Source organism: Polypterus senegalus, chromosome 1, assembly GCF_016835505.1.
Source record: "Polypterus senegalus isolate Bchr_013 chromosome 1, ASM1683550v1, whole genome shotgun sequence".
In the NCBI taxonomy this organism is placed as follows: domain Eukaryota; kingdom Metazoa; phylum Chordata; class Cladistia; order Polypteriformes; family Polypteridae; genus Polypterus; species Polypterus senegalus.
The window spans coordinates 281,097,192-281,120,072 of record NC_053154.1 but is presented as its reverse complement, the minus strand read 5'-3'; the positions used below and the strand labels follow the sequence as shown (position 1 = coordinate 281,120,072).

The 22,881-nt window shown below is 38.1% G+C and overlaps 1 protein-coding gene across 2 annotated transcripts in view; it reads left to right on the top strand.

The window, feature by feature from the left end:
- ccdc172 (coiled-coil domain containing 172) overlaps nt 1-22,881 on the top strand; it is a 103,058-nt gene that overhangs the window by 57,181 nt on the left and 22,996 nt on the right. For both annotated transcript variants that reach the window (XM_039742325.1, XM_039742315.1), the window contains exons 5-6: nt 7,596-7,697; nt 22,000-22,102. In XM_039742325.1, coding sequence (XP_039598259.1) covers nt 7,596-7,697; nt 22,000-22,102 — 205 coding nt within the window. The remainder of the gene's footprint in view (nt 1-7,595; nt 7,698-21,999; nt 22,103-22,881) is intronic.

Below are 22,881 nucleotides of genomic sequence, written 5' to 3'. Positions count from 1 at the left end.
AATAGAGCCTCTGACTAGCTGGAAAGTTTTGAAGTATATCCTCCATACAGCAAGGTTTGACATTAGCCTGCATACTAGACTACATAGTGTGATGTATTGTGTTGACCAGGAACTATAATGGAAAATCTAAACATGCAGGTTTCCAGGGAATGCAAACACCACATAGTGAAATGGAAACTAATTATTGGAAAGCATTGGTTCTCTGTTTTTACATGTAAATTGAAGCATCTTATGGCAAACAAATTTTAATGCATAAAGTTGCTCGAGTATTACAGGTGCATTGGCATCAATATGTTCTGCTCATGGGATTAACTGAAATAAGAATGTCATTCAGTGTTATGGGTATTGAAGCATCAAGTAAAGCTTATTTTTACGTTTTTGTAAATTATTGCTTTATATTTGAATTTTGTTTCATTTTAGAAATGCCTACTTTTTCACTTAAAAGTGTTCTGTTGTAAAACACATGGAGCATAATATAATTATTACAGACTAGTACATTTTTTTAATAATAAAACTTAAAGGTATGTTATCTGCTTTTTTCCTTGTCAGTTGCATAACTATTGAAGGCTATACAGCTGAAACATGTCTTTTGCCTTCTTTTCTTTTAAGCACAGAAATACCCATTAACCTTATTTTATCTTTGCAGATGCACACTGATACAACCCTACAATAACACCAGTTAACATATACAAATGATATAGTAACAAGCAGTTCACTGTCTAACTCAGTGGTTCTCGAGGAGCCCATTGTGGCTGTTGTTTTTTTTTTACATCAACCAATTTCTGATTTTAATTTGACTCTTGTCTTAATTAAGCAAGCTGTCATTTTCCTGTTTCTATTGGCATGTAGCAAACATTTACAAATGTTACTTGGAGATTATCTTGGTTTTCATCCGCATCACCAATATTTTCGATCTGCTTTTCCTGGTGTTTTAGTAATTTAGGCTATTACTTAATAATGAGCATATTAGCTAAAAGTAGCAGAAGCCTTTCACTGTCATTGCCTCTATTTGTTGCTAATTGTCATTGCTAGAATATAACTAAGGAGCACAGTCTACAGGAAAAAAGTTTTATTAATATGAAATTAACAAAAAGGAGTTAAGAATTTTAAATTATGTTAAAAATGCAAAGATTTCCCATAAATTAAAATCTCACACTACTGCGCTCTTCAGAATGTACAATTGGGGAAGAAGAAAAGACCATCTAATTCAAGAAGGTGGTTTTGAGTGATAAAATGAATCATTGACTGTGAAAATACAATGTATACTATTTCAGGCTCTACCAGTATGTAGAATGCTATAGTCTGACCCCCAACACACTTAAGGACAGTCAGTGTGGTCTACCAATGCATAGAGTAATAGTTCATTCAGTGCGTTTACATGCATTTTAATTACCTGGTGATTCACAGAAACCTGATTTCTAAAGTGCCATGTAAACTCTTATTCCCGTTGGAGAAACCTGTTTATTGGTCTCTAGGAAACCTGGTTAAAACATGTAGATATTTTGTGAGTAACTCCTGTTATCTGGCTATGTAAAGCCTTAACCAGGTGACACTTAAGGACTTTGTAGTCTGTGCATGTCCATCGTACTCTGTTTGCCTGTATGTATGCTAGCTTCGCACATGGTTTCAGCAGCAAAAGGTGGAAGTGTCCACAAAGATCAATTTCCTGAGGCCAGTTCCTTCTCCTGGTTGAAATAATCTGCCTCAATATTTCAGTCACACAGCCAAGCAGAAAGGAGTGTTCTGTGTGCAATTTGGTAACAAAACCTATTTATAAAGTGTCAGCTTAGTTGTAATCCACCTATTTGCTATGCATATGGTGAAACAGTGAGATTGGGTGACAGAGCAGCCAGTGCTCATACCACATATCATTGGTGGCGTGAGGATGTGGAAAGGGGATAGATGTGTTTTATAAATACATCTTTGTGAAGTACAAGAAAGTTACACAGCCTTCGTGCTCATTTTCAAATTCACAGTGGCAAATAATAACATTTTCTATTTGTGCAATTTAATGATGTCTGAGCATTTCGTCAAAGGAGAACTTTAAGAGCACTCAGAGGAAACAGTTCTGTTAATAAATATTCCCATTACCAAAGTTCAGCATTTACCATCTATGGATTTGATATAATTATGATTTCTTTAAACTTAGCTCATTTAAAGCTAAATCAGTGCAATTTGTGTTGTTAATGTGTTGCATTCACACTTAGAAACAATTCAACTATTACTTTTAATTCTTCCTGGTTTCTGCTTGTATTTGCTCTTTATTTCTGGAGCTTACTTAACTCTGCACAAAGTGCCAGCTGTGTACATTTCTGCGAGTGCTTATTCATTTGGACACCTGAATGACAAGATGCAGGACCCTTTAAGTCATTATTTCAAAAACACCTAAGCTTGTACTTTTGTCTGCAGTTATGAATTTGACTTTATCCTCTTGTTCTTCTGTTACTTTCTGTATTCTTTCAGCACATGATGTTCTTTGAATCAATACTTAGGAAGGATTGCCATAATGAAATTAATTTGTTTGAGTATAAAGTTTGAATTTATTGTTGTTCAACATTGTGAATATCCTCTGCCTGCAGACATTCTGTCTAAAATTTACATATGATCCCATGTGGATGTGGACATCCCTTACTTCGGCATCTACTAAAATATTTGTAAGTAGTCAGCAGGCACACAGTGTTAATAGTCTCTGTCTCCCTCTCTCTATACTATATATAAATCTTCATGAAAACTATGTGAATCACCATTAGTTTTACTGAATCTGCTCACAATTTAGATGTAATTTTTGACTCCAGCATGTCATTTTAAAGCATACATTACAAAACTGTCCATAACAGGCTTTTTCCATTGTAATAGCGTTGGAAGATTAAGACATTTTCTAAATTTGCAAGATACTGAGAAATTAATTCATGCCTTTATTTCTAGTAGGAATGGGCGGCCAGCACAGACTTCATTATAGAAAATCAAGGAGTGGGTATGCAGCAAGTTGGCCTAGGTCCTGGTCTGTGACTTTCTCTTTTATAATTTTAATCTCCATCATTTTCAACTGGGCATAGTTTGTCAGTTAATGGACAGACATGTTTAATAGTTTCTACCTTGTTCTTTGTATGTTTTAACAAATGTGCATTTATATGTGCACTAGTTCTGTATTTAGTAATTAATATAATCTATACATGTATTTTAACTGAGAATTATTCACAGTGCTCTGTACCTGCACTCGTTGAAGAGTGCTATACAAAAAATAACTTGAATTGCATATTATTGGTGCAGTCTCACCCACATCCTACTCTGTATTCCCTGACAGACCTGTTTGGGCTGCCTCTGGAGATGATGAGCTACTCTGTGACCTCTTTTCTGGTGTTTGTTACAAAACTCACAATGAGACATAGCAAGGTTTGGGGCAGCCACCCGTATAATTTGGTATCCTGGCTACAAATCGTCTATTAAATGATAGCACTGCTGTGCTCAAGACCGAGTCCAATACAAAACTGAGGGAATAAGGAAAAGGTGGAGGCTTTTAAAGGGGAAGACAGGAAGTAAAGTCAAAGGGGTCAGGGTCATAGAGGTCTTCTGTCATTGGTGCGAGCCCGGACATGACATCACAGGGGCTGGAGCCAGCAAGGTCTCCTTCCATTGGCTCGGTCCCAGAAGTGACATCAAGAGGACCAGGTGGAATCTCCCGTAAATGGTCTGCAGGCAAGGGAGAAAAAGAGTCAGTGCACTCTGCCACATCCCGGTATGTCTCGGAACTGTCTATACTCAAGCCCTTTAGCTGCCTCCCATGCGCACGTGTGCAACATGGTGAACTAGATTTTGTTTGCTAGTCAGCACCTCTGTAAATGAAACAAAACAGGCATTCTTTACTTTAAAATGCTATTCTGCTCTTAGCAATCATTAACTTTGTGATTTTATAAAAGCTGCTTTCATGCACCTAGTTATTGTGTGGTGTTTCCATTTTGAAGTGTAAAGCTAAGGTTTGTCTTGTGTGTATTCTTCTTTATGAACATAATAACAAACATCATTATGACATCTTTACATCATGTTAAAAGTTTTATTCTTTAAACACTCACAGCGGCCATTCCAGGTCTAAACAAAATAGTTCTAAATATTATCCCTTGGACAAATAATTGTTTGGAACTGTGATATATTGATATCCATATTACAGATGTTGGTCCTTTTTTTACATTCCAGTATGTAAAATGAACACCCTGTGTATTGTATAAATGTTCCAGTGTGGCCCTGGGAAACGTAATTTTGTACTACTGTATAATGTACTGAGGAATGTATATAGATAAAGCCCACTTGACGTCACATCCACAGCTGACATAAACAGACTGTTTATTAAACACAGGAAAAAGGGTTGGGTCATAACGCCACATCCTAACCTCATACCTTACACACAAGGAATAGGTCATGGGTCCATATTTGCACATATTTGTCCAGCAATAATTAAAAGTGTCATTGATTAAAAAAAAACACACACACAATTCAGTTAGTCATCCATGCACATTTTCACATACACAGAAATGTCATTAGCATTACTGATCCAACAGATAGTAAATCAGTGAGGCACATATTTGTCCTGACTAAATATAGTACTATCAATTGAGAGATTGCGCTAGCGAATATAAGTAACATTGGCTCATTAGAAAGTTTATTCTTGGCTTGGTCAATTCACTGTTGAAAATGAAGCAACTCATCATAGTTGTAAACAGACCTCAAGGCCCAATATGTGGTTTTTACTCTACAGACTTTTCATAAGAATATCACATGAATCCTGATCATTATTGTGGGGAGCCATCTTGAAAAATAAACTTAAAGGACTACTTCAAAAGACGTAAATTACTATATGTCTCCACCCACACAGTATTTAATTTGGTCACAGTAGGTGTTCTTTTGTATGTCATCAGACAAGTTATCATAGCATTACCAAACAAAGTATAGGGCTTGCTGTGCTTCAAACTCTACTGTAACTGATTGATGTAACAAGTTTCCTTTTCCCCCTTCTCATGTAAAGTTCAAAATGGCATGTTATTTTACATTGAAATGTTACAATTATATGGTTTTTATCAATAATTTTGTAATTTTTATGGTAAAAATGTACTAGTTCTTAATCAAAATATAAACAAAGTTACTTGATCATGACAAGCATCATCAGAGATGCTTGCAAACCCTGTGGAAGGATTTCATTTTTATAACTTTTACATTGGTATCTATGATTTAACCTAGGAGATTAATTATAAAATCAAGTCAAAGGCCTTTAAAAGGCCTTCTTGTCCTCATCCAGGTGAGTTTAAAGGTGAATGGAAGTGAAGACAAAGGCTTTCCTGGCATGGAAGATGAGGTGCAAACCAGGGGCCTCATGTATAAACTGTGCGTACGCACAGAAATGTTGCTTAAGAACTTTTCCACGTTGAAATCGCGATGTATAAAACCTACACTTGGCGTAAATCCACGCACTTTTCCACGGTACCTCATACTTTGTCGTACGCAAGTTCTCCACTCGGTTTTGCAGACTGGCGGCACCCAGCGTCAAAGCAGTGCTACTGTTCCTGTGTGATTACACCTTATTTTCCTGACGTGGCTTTACAAATACACCGAAACTAACCTCATATTGTTTATTAGTGTAATGCATCTGATTGTAATTATCTTGTAACAATATAATGGTAGAGGGAACAGCCATAGTATTCCAAATACCATAACTGCTTTAGCGTTGTTACTCTCACTTCTTCTTCTTCTTCTTCTTTCAGCTCCTCTTGTTAGGAGTTGCCACAGCGGATCATCTTTTTCAATATTTCTCTCACTGCACCACTCAGAGTATTTATATCACTGTATCTGAGTGTGAATCACAGCAGCAGCTGATCGGAAAGGGAATTATCAGTATACAGCTTCAAGGACACGCTGTCTCAGCCACTGCAAAATGTTTTAAAGCCTTTCCTGTACGGACCTTGCGGTTCAGAAACAGAAACGATATCATTTATAAGGTGAAATTCAGCAAAATATGTTTATTAAATTATACAGATAAAACTTTAACTTCATTTAAATAACCTATATTCTTCACTGGGAGTGTCGTTAAGGATAGAATAATTAAACATGTACTATGAAGACATTTCAATGTTCTTTAAACGTTTTGAAGAATCGGCGCTAAGCTTACAGATGGCTTAACGTCTATTACAGAGCTGATTGTATGGCGATCGGTTACTTGGGTAAAGAAAAGCACTGACTGCAGTGACGGCTACGCCAATATATATTGAATATAAAACAGAAAGAGAAAATAACAACACAGCTAAAAACACAGCGACAAATTTCGGCAAAAGTTAAATGCTTGTGTCATGAGCACGAGGCGGCTATGCAGCCATCCACTGTGCATAAGCTACCTTACTGACGGGCGGGCGAAGGAGCCACCGATTCTTCCTCTGCCCAGTGCCACCACAAGCCTAGAGCTGCCCCTGATTGTACTGCTGCAATAAATTATTTCATCAAGTGAAACACATGTTTAATAACGTGCTTTAACTCCTATCATCATGAAAATGATATCAAGTATACATCTCAGTATTTTAGTTATTCAGAGAACTGTAATATTACGAATGTAATTGATTCTGTGTCCAGTTGGAGGAAGAGAGCGGTTGAAAAGCAAGTAGTGATTCACACACATAGAGCACATAGAAGATCAAATACAAAACAAAGCATTTAACGTGCTACTTTAATTACGATGTGATTTGAGAAACTGGTTAATTAAACGATTTTAAGATGAAGTTTATGATGTTCTACTTTAATGACAAAATAAACTACGTGATTAAAGTGGAAATGTCGAGATTGAAGTTGACATTTCGTGCTTTTTCCTCACTGTGTGCCTTTTTTCTCTGTACCCTAATAAACTTTCATATGACACTCAGACAGTGGGCTTACAAGTCGGCTTTTCACGGCGACTTTGATATGTGACTTCTTTTTTATTTCCGGCACTGTGCGATTTGTAAATGTGAGCTTTCAAGTTTCTCCAACACGCTATGTCACTCGATCAACTTCCTTTTGTTGATTAAACCACGGTTTATTTGAACAAATAGTATGTTTTTCCTTTGCCTCCACTTGGTATTCGCTGAAATTCTTATATTTTTCCCGTGCTTTTCCCATTGTCTTTTCACAGAAGGCTGCGCTTAAGGGCGATTTATATTGATTTGCATATTCAAATAGGCGTAATTCTGGGAGGATTTGGGGCGTTACATAATGCGCTGCACGGCGTTAGTTTTCACGCTGGTCGGGATTTATGTAGCGGAAGAACGTGGAAGTTGGAGTACGCACAGATTCCTGCATCTGGATTTTTCTGTGCGTAAGCACATTTCAGCTTTTGTGCTTACGCCATGTTATAGTGCGAGTTCTACGCACGGCGTTATACATGAGGCCCCAGGCCAGTATTTCTGTACCTTTTATTTAAAGGACTTTGATGCCATGAAAGGTGACATATAAAACTTGACTCAGACTGAATTATTGATTGCAATGAGAAACTTAATATTCATTTATTTAATTTTATATATGTTCTCTTTAATTATAGAATTGTTCCAGAGTAGAATATGATACATTTTATTCTTTATCTCTAGATATAGAGTACATGAAACAAAATGATCTCAGATTGAACAGTATTAAACAGCAGCTTCGGATTTTAAGAGAACAGTTGGAGGGGCTTGAAAACAAAACTGAAGGTATTACCCTGAAAATATAGCTTTATTTTTTCATCTAATACTAAAGTTTCACTTTTCTGTACATCTTTTGTGGAAAGTCAATATTTACATTACATATAGCATTTTATATGACTGGAATCAGTTCAGAAAAAGTTTTTTTTATCTGAAATCTGCAACAGCATCAACTATGTATAAGAATATTCTATTATTATGTTAATAGTTTTCTTTTTGAGCTAGGAGGAGTTTCGTTTGAGTGTAGGATCAAGTGCAGAAAAAGTCCACTAATCCATCCATTGGCTAAATCTGCTGCATCTGATTGAGGTTCATGAAGGCTAGATATCCTATATTGGCAATGTTGAGCACAGGGCATAAACTAGCCCTGGACATGGCACTAATCCATCCCAGGGCACACTCTCTCACACATAATGCTCACAGTGGTTCAATTTAAAGTCACTAATTAGTCTAAGTCATACATCTTTGGTTTGTGCGATGATAAAATGAAAACAAAGCATCGAGTGAAGAATTCTAACAGTTAACCAACAAAAGGTATCTATGAGTTGAAATTATATTTTCACCTTGAATAAGGAATACTAGTTTTGGGAATCACACATAATTGGTCTAACCCTGGTTTACGTTAAAGGCCTATAAAAAGCAATATATGAGACTTATATACTGTATGATTTTATGTTTGTTTAAATGTCTTTATTGAATTTTTGTAAAACAGTATAGTAGAATAATACATTATTTTCGTAATACTGATGGAGTCTTCTGTCACTGTCAACAGATGAATGATATTAATTTTATTGTTTATGGGATTTTAGGTGATATAATAATACAGTCTTTGTTGGGCAAAAGAAACATGGGTGGGTTCACTCAAACTTAGCTGCTACTTTCAGTGCATGTCCACATCTAGTTAACCCTGTCTATACCACTGTTTTCCATTGTGATAAGATTAATGTTACAGGCTTTAATTTGTTGCTTAAATGTGTCCATGTATCAGCATAGTGGAGAACTACTTTGGGTAAACAGCTATGAGACTTGTGGGAAATATGACTGAAGCTGGCCATTCTCAATGACACATGTTTGATAATGTTGCAGTATGTATGTTTAGTATTTTTTGCCACCATCTTGTGTGAGGGGTGCATCAAAGACTGCACATATGGAACAACCATAATGGTTTGTATAAAGTCCAAGTCTTACATCCATACAGGAGGACCTTTGGCACTGTAAGTTTGCAAGCACTGATTTTTGTTTCAAGTCTCATGTCACAGTTATTTCAAAGTCAGTGACAAGTCACCAAAGGCAGAACTTTGCTTTGTGTATGCATTTTATGACAACTGCATCAACACTGGGACTGGTGCGTTGTGTGATATCAAGATAGCAGAAGTCAGCAGCCTTTTGCAATGGCTGACCATCAATAGTGATGTAGATAGATAGATAGATACTATGTATGTCAATGCTGAAAGATCTGTTGAATCCACTAGCTGGAACAGTAGTAGTATTTTTGACACTGATTATTAGCTCTGTGACACACATCCAGGGCCCTTTCCCAGCCAGAAGGCCAATATACTGGAAGGATTGGGGGAGCAGATGTGCACAGGTCACATCATTGAATGCTAAGATGGCGCCGACTGGTGTGGCTGGCCGTGTGCTCGTCTCGCTAATCTATGTTTTAACTTTGTTTTTATGTTTTAGTTTATCCCAACTGACACTGTCCTACAATCGTGATTCTTTAATTAACATATTTTCTTGCTTGCTTTCTTCTCAATTTTCATCTCCTGATGGGATATTATGTGATCCTCTACCTTTGTTATATTCATCTCCTGACTTTTTCACCTGGATGCTTGGGTTTCATCTGTATCAGTGAGTTGAATGCCCCTCGGAGACACAAATGCACCTGCTGCCGCCGCTGTGAAAAAAAAGCCGGAATTGCTGTTAAACAACGCCGACTCAAGTCCCAAAGCTTGGATTCCCAATGCCTGCGTGTCGTCTATGACGCATGTTCTCCTGCACAGGACTCCATCCCTGGTCCATAGGCGCTAGATACCAGATTTAATTTCTCTATCCCAAGATGGCATCACTCTTCCTCAGTGTGCTTTCGGGCAGTAAGCACTGCTAATCTTCGCATGCTCACCCATGCTCATCCCGCAACGAGCTCTTCCACTTCTATCAAGGCTGGTCTCTTGAATGTGAGATCAGTGTCTAATAAATCTTTTATTCTGAAAGACTTTATTACCTCAAATAATCTGGATTTCTTTTTCATCACTGAGACCTGGATTGTAAATGGTGACTCTTCATGTTTTACTGACTTGGTACCATCAGGTTATTCATTTTTAAACTCTCCTTGGCTGACTCATCGTGGTGGGGGTATCGCCACTGTTTTTAAAAGTATGTTCCTGTGTCAGAGCCTTACAAAGGGTCCGTTTAGTAGCTTCGAACTACAACTTTTCAAAGTGTGCAGCTCCCCTTCTTTGTTGTTTGCTGTGGTTTATAAACCTCCTGTAATTAATGATATATTAATTTCTGAATTCTCTGATCTCCTGGCTGATATCACCCTCTCCCATGACAAAGTATTTATTGTTGGTGATTTTAACATTCATGTTTGTTGTCAATTGAAACCTCTGGTTAATGACTTTTTATCACTACAGGACTAATTTGATTTTATCCAGCATATTAATACACCAACTCACTCTCCCGGTCACACCCTTGATCTTGTTCTTACATGTGATATTACAGTTAATAATACTGATTTATGCAATGTTTCTTTTACTGATCACTTTTCTATAATGATGGATTTGAATATTACTGTTGATGTCCCAACCAGCAGCTGTCCCCCACGCTGCTCTCGCTTTTTAAATTCTTCTATTATATCTGATTTTAAAACCATATTCTCTATTCTTGATGTGCATGTCCAAAATGATGGTATTGATGATTCTGTTTTAAAATTTAATTCTTCTTGTAAAACGGTTTTAGACTCAATTGCTCCACTCAAGATATGCTGTAATAAGGGAAGACCTGCTCCCTGGCTAAATGAAACTACGAGGTCGCTGTGCTACGTCGCGCCTGTCGAGTTGTGGAACGGCGTTGGAAAAAAGATGGACTGATTGTTTCTAAACAGATTTTTAGGACTTCTCTATTCAACTTCCAGGCTACAGTTAAGAAAACTAAAAAAGATTTCTTTGCTGATTTAGTATCCCGTCATTCTAAGAATCCTAGGGTCTTATTTAATTCAATTATTGCGGCCATTCACCCTCATTCTGTGATGGGATTAAATAGTACTGTTCTTTCATGTGAGCAGTTTCTTTCATTCTTCGTCAGCAAAATTGATACTATCCGCTGTGGCATTGTTCAAACTGGCTATAAACTTCCTACTGTTAAACAGGGCATTGTCTTGGAATCGTTTGATCTTGTCACACTTTCACAGTTAAAAAGAACTACTGAGACCCTTAAACCAGCTCTCTGCCTGTGGTGTTATGGGTCCACAGCTCGCTCAGCAAAGGCTGTTTATTTAAATAAATACAGTACACCCTCTTTTATCGCGGTTAATCCGTTCCAGACTCTACCGCAATAAATGAATTTGCACGAAGTAGGATTCTTTATTTATAAATCTAATATTTTCGCAGTTAGAGCATAGAAAACCTGTTTACGACATTCTAAATAAGTTTTTAACATTATTAGAGCCCTCTAGACATGAAATAACACTCTTTAGTCAAAAGTTTAAACTGTGCTCCATGACAAGACAGAGATGACAGTTCTTTCTCACAATTAAAAATTTCAAAGGAGTGCGCAGAATGTCAGAGAGAGAGAAAAGTAAGCAATCAAAAATCAATAGGGCTGTTGGGCTTTTAAGTATGCGTAGCACTGCGATAAAGCGGCCGCAATGAAGGGATCAATGTGAAGGTAGTCTTTCAGCATTTTTTAGAGGAGCATCCGTATCTTCTAAGCAAACAGCCCCTCTGCTCACACCCCCTCCGTCAGGAGCAAAGAATGTCAGAGAGAGTGAGAGAGACAGAGAAAAGCAAACAATCAAAAATCAATAGGTGCTGTTAGAGCTTTTAAGCGTGCAAAGCACAGCGCGGGAAGCATATTATATATCATTGAGGAGTTTTATTTAATACGTAATACGTGCTCTGATTGGGTAGCTTTTCAGCCATCTGCCAATAGCGTCCCTTGTATGAAATCAACTGGGCAAACCAACTGAGGAAGCATGTACCATAAATTAAAAGACCCATTGTACGCATAAATCCGCAAACCACCGAAAAATCCGTGATATATATTTAGATATGCTTACATTTAAAATCCGCGATGGAGTGAAGCCACGAAAGTCGAAGCGCGATATAGCGAGGGATCACTATAATCACCGCGCTCGCGGTGGATTAGTGAGGGGGGCGTGGTGTCCGTAGCAAGCCGCAGGGCAATCTACGGTGTGGGCGTTTCTCACCTAGTGCACAGGTGAGGGACTGCCCACATCTGTGATTGTTCCTATGGCTAATGTGCTGCAGCTGCTATGTCCTCTTGGTGTTAATATAAAGAAGTGCGAGTCGGTTAAAAGGGGAGAACAAAACGGAAAGAAAGAGAAGTAAATGGAGGTTGCAGCAGGAAGCAGTGAAGAGAGCGAGAGAGAGAGCAAGTCGGTGCAGCAGGAAGCGAGCGCTCGCAGGCAGTTGAAGGGAAGCCAGGGTGTTTGGCCGACACCCAGGAATCGTAGTAGAAGTCGCTCCTGCTGAGTGAACGAGTAGCGGGAGTGACCAGTGAAGGGCGACTGGCCAGGGAAGGCCGGAAAGGCAGCGGGAGTTGGGAGGCTTGGTGGTGGATTCCCCAGCGTGTGCGTCCTGGCCGATGGGCGTGAACCAAGTCTCGGGCCTGGGATGAGTACTTGACTGAAGCCAGGGATTGGGAGGCCTCCAGACTCGTGTTGATGTGATAGAAGAAAGGTCAGCTGCATTGAGAGCGTCTCGCCTGGTGCAGGGCCCGCATGGGAGAAGCAGGTGAGAGAGATGCGAACGCTAGTGTAGAAGAGCTTGTAGTTGATTTTAAAAGACTGCTACCTGATGAACGTTTTAACCTCGTTGTTTTAAGAAGATTTTTCTATTTATTGATTTTAACCTCCACAATTCACTTCTGCTTTTATTGGATTATTTATTTGATGTAGACTTTGAAGCACTGCACTGATTTTGAACACTTTGTTTTGTTGACTGTTTTAATAAAAGCACTTGTGCACCTTTTTACATCATCCCCTTGCTATTGTTGCCTCACTGCTTGGCTCAACTCGGTGACATTATCGGCGGTGTTGGGTTCAAGGGCTCCCGAACAGCGGATGAGAGCATGGAGCTGAACCCACATCGTCACACTGCCCTCTTGATATTGTACCACCACACCTTGTAGTGGAAGCCTTTGATGTTTTCGGTCCATTTGTAGTAGCCATTATCAATGATTCTATAAGTGTGCCCTCGTTTTTTAAACATGCTGCGGTGCGTCTGTTATACTAAGGTTGTTATAATATTAAGAATTGTGTCACTGTATCTGTTTTAGCTCTCTTTAAATGTATTTTTCATTCTTTTTCTGTGTAACATGCCATGAAGAGCTGAGCCAGCTTTAGCACAGAGTGTCAGCTTTCAGAATTGCTGGGCTAGGCAAAGCATAAAGACAGACAAGAACAGCTGTTGTCAGCCCTAAAAGGCCTAAGTGTTATATGATCTGACTGTCTGATGCTTAGCTTAAGTTTGTCTACCTTGTTTGGCATTGTACTGGGGGATTTGGTCGTGTGAACACAATATAAAAGAACGCTGGAACCTTGCCAAGCTTTGAAGACCTGCGGGAGTGGAAGCCATAGACTCCAAAGCCACCCCCGTTGTGACAGAAAAAAGCAATTTCTACACGACCGAATCCCCGCGGTTAAAAGATGAAATTTGACTGGTCTTCCCTGTCGTTTTATAGCAACGTAAGCCGCATTAAACAAGCTAAGTATATTCTGTCTTTTCTGTGACTTTGTCACCGAAAAGAGGGATATCGCCGTTATAATTTATACTTATTTAAATAAAGGTTTATTAAAACGCCGCAATATAAAAGAACATATTCCCATGGAGCTAACACTCCCATCGGAAACAGCGTCCCTGTCTAAAAAAGGTAGAATTAGATCCTGGAGTTTTAGCCAATTTTCACCCGATTTCCCAACTGCTATTTCTGGCTAAAATTCTAGAAAGAATTATTTATAATCATTTGGTTGATCACCTTAACTCCAGTAATTTATTTGAGATCTACCAATCTGGCTTTAGGCGTTATCATGGTGTTGCGACGGCCCTTCTGAAAGTATTCAATGACATCTCTATTATTACTGACTCAGGTGATGCTGCAGTCCTTCTCCTCCTTGACTTGTCTGCTACCTTTGACACTATTCACCATGGGATATTGCTGTCGCGGCTTGAACATCTTGTCAGGCTTAAAGGGGCTACTCTTAACTGGTTCAGGTCATATCTAACTGGTAGACACTTTTCAGTGACTTTAAATTCCTCTTTTTCGTCTAATGCTCCTCTTAAATGTGATGTTCCTCAGGGATCCATTGTGGGTCCTATCTTATTCTCTCTATACCTTCACCCTATTGGAGCTATTTTTAGTAAATTTAACATTTCCTTTCACTGCTATGCTGATGATATTCAGGTTTATATTCCTATCTGCAACTCTGCAATAAATCAGCTGCACAACTGTTTTTCTGAACTAAGATCCTGGATGGCTAGTAATTTTCTTGATCTGAATCAAAATAAAATGGAGGTGCTTATAGTGGGACCATCAGCTAAAACCCAAATTTGTCTTGGACTTCTCAGACTTTCTCTGTCTTTTGCAAACCTCAAGTCCGCAATTTTGGTGTTATCTTTGACAGTAACCTCTATTTTGAGAAACAAGTTAATTCTGTACTCAAGATGTTGCCTTTTCCAGCTTAATCTATTAGGTAAGATCAAGCCTTTTTATCTTCTAGGGATTTTGAGAAAGCTACTCATGCTTTTATCTTTTCTTGCCTTGATTACTGCAACTTGCTGTATTCTGGGATTAGCAAATCCCTGATATGCAGTTACAGTTGATCCAGAATGCTGCCGCTCGCTTTCTGGTTGGGGCAAGAAAGTCTGATTGTGTTTCTCCAATATTAGCTTCTTTACACTGGCTGCCCGTGGGTTTTCAAATTAATTATAAAATCTTGTTGCTAGTTTTTAAATCTTTACATGGGCTTACTCCTGCCTATTTATCTGAATTGTGTGTTTTACATCAGCAATCTAGAGTGCTTAGATCTTCTGATCAGTTGTCTCTTATTGTCCCTCGTACCAAGTTTAAAACTAAGGGGGACTGGGCTTTTACAGCTGCTGCTCCTCGCCTGTGGAACTCTTTACCTCTTTACATAAAGGAGTCGTCTACAATTGAACTGTTCTAAACAAGATTAAAGACTCATTTCTATTCACTTGCATTCCATGACCTTCAGTAATAATGATGGTTTCCTCATTGTGATTATGTAACATTACTTCTATTTATTATTTATTTTATTTATGTTCATATATTTTATTTCTATTTGTTATTTGTATGTTTTCTTTTTATTCTATTATTGTAAAGCACTTTGGCCACAGCATTCCTATGTTGTTTTAAATGTGCTATATAAATAAATTTGACATTGACATTGACTGCCTCTCCCAGAGCGCTAGATGGCAGCCCCACTGGGTTGCAGCAGTACCTTGGATTCTTGCAGAGCTACATTGGAGTTACAGTTTGGCATAGCCATGTTCGGCTCGGCCACTAGGGGTAGCTGCAGAGCCATACTTTGGGTTTCCACCACACCTGGGAGTACTTTCAGATAATACTGATGAGCCACCTGAAGTGCTCCCAGGTGCAGCATAAAATGAGCCACCTCATTTCACTTAAGGAGCCAGAGTCGAGGAGAGTTGGATTAAGCTTGCCGGAGAAGGAGTGGAGGTGAAGGCAGAGAGAGAGGAAGAAGAGACAAAGAGAAAATCTTGTGTTTAAATAGTTTATTGTACTGTGCTGCTGTGGGAATCAAAAGAAAAGCGCTTACCCACCAAATAAACATGTGCTACGTGGAGAAACTTGTGCCTGGTCTCTGCTTGTGTCGGGTTTGGGTGGCTAGTGTGCCCCCGCAAGCCATAGTCCAAAAAACTTAAAGCAGCTCACAGAGTTACCAGTGACAATCTAAGTAAATTTGATGGATTGTGTTGCTACTACTGATAATTTTACAGTTGTTCAGTGGCTTTGCTTTTGGCATACAGTCTTGAACATTTAAATAATAAGCATCCATCAGTTGAGTAGGTTAGCTGGTTTTATTTAAATATAAACAAAAGCATTGTAGCATAAACTATGTTAAATAGTAGCAGAGCAAGGACCTAGCATGGTTTCCTACCATCTCAAACTAAAAATGGTTCAGATCATCAAGCTAGATGAAATCATCTGACCATCAAACTATTTTAAACAGACTATGATATTTTCAAGTTTATCAGGGCAATGAAAGTGGCGTAATATCTGCCAAGTCCCTTTCAACTGACCTTGTCAAAATTCTTTGTCACATTTTCAAAGACCATATGTAACTGCTTTCAATGTTCCTTGCACTTCTCTTACGGCTACGTGGCCATGAAAATCATGTCCATTATGAACTGAACGATAGCTATACAGTGAGAACATTTTGCCAAAAACAACAATCACAATGCATGACCAGTTGATCATTATATATGCCACAATTGTTCCTGCAATTGACAGTAAAGGCATTCTGCAATGACTGTTGCAATTTGTATGGTCATTCTTGTGTTCATAAAGGTGACTTATCTTTAAAATCTTAGAGTACTGTCTCTGTATTCTTATTTAATAATTTTAAAAAACTTTTTGGTGACTAGGATCATCTAGTTCAGAGGTGCCCACCAGGTCGAAATGATCTATCTACATTAAAATGATATATATATATATATTTAATATATATAAAAATATATATATATATATATATATAAATTATATACTGAGTATACTTTATACATAAAATATATGTTGTTGTACCTTGCATAACTGAATAACCTTTATGGCACAATAACAATTCAATACATTTATGGTCATTACAGTATTTGGATTTAATACGAGTGTGGGAAAAGGCTGACTCGCATAAATAAGTAGAGCCGAATAATGCAGTCAAGGAGCTTTTGAATTCAGCCGAGTGAAAAATGACGATTTTGCGATTAACTGCGATTTTAGTTCCCTCTCCTTTCTCTTTCTCAGATCGCTTTTCGGAAGGAAGTCAGTTTCGTAGTTTTTATGAACAGTTCCAAAGTGCCTTTCCACATTTTCCTTCTTTGGAATAGCAATGATACATTGACAGATCAGACAAATGCACTTTGATTGTGACATTGTGAGAAAAAAAATCCTCTTCCAATTCCACATCCAGCCCATACCCTCCCCAAACAATTTTTTTTTTAATCCCTTCTTTAGTCGATATAAATTAGAAGGCTAACTAGATCACTTAGATAGCTGGAGTTTTGTAGTAGCTCACGCGTTTGATAGCGCATGCGGGATGACCAGTGTGTTAGAAGAGAAGAGATCTCAAACTGGCTGCCCTGTATGTCAATCAAGTGGCAAATGCAATAGGGAGGATATATGATAAAAAAATTTTTGAATGCAACGCGAGCTACCGGTCGATCGCGATCGACGCATTGGGCACCCCTGAAATTTCAGAACAAATGCTGTCAAAGCCTGGAATCTTTTTTCATTCTTCATTTATTTTATAAGTTTTATTGTTTCACTTAGGAAAGGTTGCCAAGGTAGATTTTACAACTGGTAACTGAGGTAACTCATGGATAGCACTGTCTATGGTTGAACAGACTATGAAGATGATTCCTCCAACACTGTAGAATATTGTAGCACATGTAAAAAAAAGTCCAGCCAGCCTTGCTAAATAAAGCTGAGGTAACATTTGAAGCTCTTTTGATCAGCAGCCATTTGCATTTCCTTTGCTTTTTTCAACCCATCATCTTTCATCTGATGTAGCTTTGACTGTACTTCTACTGATTTTTAGTAGGATATATGTTCTACAATGCACTCTTGTTTGACAGCCTCTTTGTGGGTTGAGTGTAGGGGTAAGAGAAGAGGGAGAACAGTAGCATCATTGCTATTAAAACAGTCTTAATAAATCCAAAGGTTTGATTTCCCAAAGCTACTAGGCTGCTTTTAACACTAGAATTACCAGAGCCTACGAAAAAACTCGTAATTCCGTCCCACCTTAAATCGCTTCTTAAATCCATTCACACCTCTCCGCCAGCGCCCTTTGTCTTCTAAATGTGCTGATAAAGAGAAGCTAGGAGCAGCCGGCTATTCCATCCCCCCACCAATTTAGAACGTGCACGAACTTCTCTCAGCTCATGCCTTGATTGAGTATCTGGGAGTGAAGTGGAGTTTTAGAGTGGAAATAATAGATCGTTATTTGGAACACACGCATTTCATGTCTGTTCCGTTTCTACAGTAATCTGTGTCAACACATTGTTAAAACAGAAACGTTTTTTATATTCTAGTAGTAGATGACAAAATGTAGGCATAAACTTATATAATGTATGAAGCCTGAAGTCCAAATAGCAAAGAAACATTTTTACAAGAGTAACACAATTGCGCTTTTATTCAAAAATATAACTGCAGAAACAAAAAGCCGCCTTAACATGCGACATTGACAGCAGTTTATTGTACCTGCCTCCGTAGTTCAATAGAATCAGTTCCCGCTTGGGAATCAAAAGGTCACGAGTTCGATCCTGCGCCACTCCATTTTGAGAAGTTCAGAATCAATCCATACAACCCCATCTGACACGGCTGTTTTCACTAAAGACGCGCTATAGCTCTGCAGTGTACCACGATGCATACTAACGCATGATTCTGAACGCGACTGAGAGAATGAAAAGTGAATTAAAAAAAAAAAAGCTAACCTTTACAAGGATCATAAATTGCACCGGCTGTTACAGACTGAAATCAAATGTATGCTTTTATTCTAAAACAGTAAGACTAAGAGCAGTTTACTTCTCAAAACGGAGTGGCGCAGGATCGAATTCGTGACCTTTTGATTCCCAAGCGGGAACTGATTCTATTGAACCACGAAAACAGTTACAATAAACAAGTGTCAATGTCGCATGTTAAAGCGGCTTTTTGTTTCTGCAGTTATATTTTTGAATACAATTGCAATTGTGTTATTTTTGTGAAAATGTTTCTTTGCTATTTGGACTTCAAGCTTCATACATTATGTAGTTTATGCCTACATTTTGTCATCTACTACTAGAATATAAAAAATGTTTCTGTTTTAACAATGTGTTGACACAGATTACTGTAGAAACGGAACAGACATGAAATGCGTGTGTTCCAAATAACGATCTATTATTTCCACTCTAAAACTCCACTTCACTCCCAGATACTCAATCAAGGCATGAGCTGAGAGAAGTTCGTGCACGTTCTAAATTGGTGGGGGGATGGAATAGCTGGCTGCTCCAAGCTTCTCTTTATCAGCACATTTAGAAGACAAAGGACGCTGGCGGAGAGGTGTGAAGAAGAAGCAGTTTAAGGTGGGACGGAATTACAAGTTTTTTTGTAGGTTCTGGTAATTCTAGTGTTAAGCAAATACCATTCATCTGTCAAATTATGAACTGTGTTAAATAAGTTGTTCAGTTTCAGCTACTTCTTGGAATTGTTGCCTTTTCTCTGGAACCTATGATAAGGACACATTTACCTTTCAGGTGGCTGTGAAATGATGGGGAGGTGATGTGACCGCTGCACATACAAATATATGACTGTCATCAATCAATCATCTGACAAGCAATCTGAGGAGCAGTGTCCTGTTGCTGGTTTCTCTAGCTATTCTGTAATGCCCAAGTACCACTGGCCAGGCATTTACATTGTATGCAACAGCATTAAAGTCATCCAAATGAGTGATCTTGTCCTTCCATATTACTTGCTGATTTCTAGGTAGAACCATGCGCAGAATGTGTATTATAGTTTGTGCATAGTCAGTGATAATGGTTATGTGATATTTGTGGTGCTAGTTATATTTATAGCAGCATTACCATAACATTAACTCCATATTACCCCCTTCTTTTTGACACCCATTGCATGCCCAACCTGCCTGAAAAGGGGTCTCTCTTTGAACGGCCTTTCCCAAAGCTTCTTCCATTTTTTCCCTACAAGGGTTTTTTTGGGAGTTTTTTTCTTGTCTTCTTAGAGAGTCAAGGCTGGGGGGCTGTCAAGAGGCAGGGCCTGTTAAAGGCCATTGCGGCACTTCTTGTGTGATTTTGGGCTATACAAAAATAAATTGTATTGCATATGATAGTATATACAGTTTCTGATTAATTGAACAGCTAAGCCAATACGAGAAAATGTGTGTTCATTAATAGCCTTCCCAAAACAAAAAATAGTCATCAACAACCACTTCAATTTCAGATATCCCAGACAGGTAAGTTTCACTTAAAATAGCAATGTCAGTTCCATAGAGAGAAAGCTTACAAGCACAAATCTTGGTGATATAGTAAGCAAACATTCCATGATCTAAAAGTTCAGTTTTTCTCTCCTTGGTAAAACTAGTTTTTTTTACTTTAGGTGTGGTTGCCCATTCAGTTGCAGCTGAATAACAGGTTTCTATGGAGATTAGATGTTTTTAGGACATATTTTCTAACCCCTTCCTTACTGCTAGGACAGCAATGTTCTTCTTACATAAGGTTGCTCTCACACTCGAGAAGGGCATGAATATTGATGATATTTCCAGGTAAAAGTCATCACTTTGAACCACTCCTAGCAACAATCGTCACCTGACTGCATTGCCAGTTCCTCATGGCCACAGTCCTTGTATTGATATCCTACAAGTTTGAGCTGACAGCTAACTTGCACACTGAGTTTGATTATAGTGGAAAGGAGTGTCTGGACACTACATTCCCACCCTCTCAGTCAGTCTTTCTGAACTCGTACTAGGGCAGGGGACGGCATCAACCAGGACCTCATAGCAATTGCAGACATTGACAGCTGGTTAATGCTACTTTTGAAACTGGAGTGTGTCTTTTCCTAGGCTAACCTCCCTAAAAAGGATAAGTGAGCTCAGTCTGCACTGGTTTTGATTCAGGGTTTACGATCCATGTCCCTTCTTGGTTCCACAAAGAGGCAATAAGTGGGTCTTGCACCAGCAGAGAGAATTTGCCCACCCTACATCTATTTTAAGCCCAAAGGTCTAGTGTGTGACCAATGAGAAGCTCATTAACTGTAGATGCATCAAGACAATCTGTGTTACCTTGATATAAATCAAATGGTCGGAGACCACATTCTAGAATAAAGAAATTTAGGTAAATAAATTAAAAGCCTTACCAAATCATTTAAAATAATTATTGGCGTTGCTGAAGGCAAAACCGATATTTCATTAATCTAATTACGTATCTTCATTTTCCTACATTATGCACCTCAGACAGTAAATGTAACACCAGGTCATGTCACTTGCACTTGGGAAATGAGACAGAGTACAAGAGTTAGGTGTAGAACTTTGTTTTTGGCTCAAAGAGAATTGTCTGTAACCTAACATCAACATAAACAAGGAAATTGCTGTTGACTTTTGATGCACCAAACAGGCACTATTCAGAGAGTGGATGTGGATGTCGTGCACTGCTACTAGTACATAGCAGTCCAAATCAATGTCAAGTTGGACTGGTCTCATAACACAGAGCAACTATATAAGAAAGGGGAGAGCACACTTTTTCTCTTAGGAGGCTGGACCTCAATGTAGTGTGGCGGATGACTGGGGCTCCTACCCAACTGGAACGCCTGTTTAACACTAGCATTACCAAAGCATACGAAATAACTTGTAAACCCGTCCCACATTAAATTCGTTCGCACCTCTCCATAAGCATCTTTTGTTTTGTAAACGTGTCAATAAGTGCAAGCAAATTACTCCCACCGCCGCAGAAATGGCAAAAAGCTCGGGGATAGAACATATACAATGCATTATGTGTTTATGTATTATTGAGCTTTTCTAAAAAAGTAAATTATCCCCTTGGGGCAAATAAGTATCTATCTATCTATCTATCTATCTATCTATCTATCTATCTATCTATCTATCTATCTATCTATCTATCTATCTATCTATCTATCTATCTATCTACTTTATGTTATAAGTAAGTTTTGTAGTCTTTATATAGCATTATGATAGAGTAGTGGAACAAAGTTTAAACTTATCCATCTGCTGGGGAATTTTTTTAAAGCTGATCATCTTCAAATTTCGTCCAAGTTATAAAATGACAGCTGTATATATGAAAAGCACAAAATGTTTGTCCTTTTCTTTCAGCCCTCAGGGTGAAACTAAGTAAAGCTAAAATATCAACTAAATGTTTGAATGCTGAAAAATTCAAAATTGAACAGAAACCTCAGAATGATCCTGAAATTTTGGGGTAAGAAATTAAATTTATCAATGTTATTTAACTATTTTATTATCAGTTTTAATGCAAATATTCTATATTTAATGAATTGCACTGATGTTTGTAGTACAGAATATTCATTTTACAGTTTCTTGTAATTCTGTTTTTGTCCTGTATACAATAAAGCTACAGCACGGTCATGGTACCTGATTTTAGATTTTTCTACATCAAAATGCACCAAACTGTTAAGCTATCTACACAGTAAGGGGGAGAGAGCTTGAATATTTAATATTTACAGAGTAAAAGAAAACTTTAAAGGTAAAAGATTTTTCTATGAAACTTTATTTTGAACATTTAAATAATAATTTTCAGTTCTCCTATTAGTAAGTGTTTTTGTCAACTTTTAAGTATAGATATTGACTTGTTCCATACTTCTCAGAAGCATTACAGTGTAGAGTTACAGTAATTTAGTAAATAAAGTACACTTTGAAAGAGTCATCAACAATGCCTACTTATATAAAAGGCCTTTTTAAGACACCTTTCCGCAGCATAATTGATTTCTACGTCTAAACTCTCCTTTGGATATATAAAGCTTGTATTGATCTTATTAGACATCAGGTTACTGTGTTTTTGCTATGTTGCTAGTGCATCATCATCTTTTAGAATGTAGTACTAGGCTTCATGGGTTCAAGTTTTACTTTTTTGTTTTCTATTGCCCATTGTACATTGTTGTTAAACATTTAAATGTGTGTACAGGGTATTGATTTGTTCTGTAAGTAGCTTTAGGTGACGGTCAGGTTTTTTAGCAACTT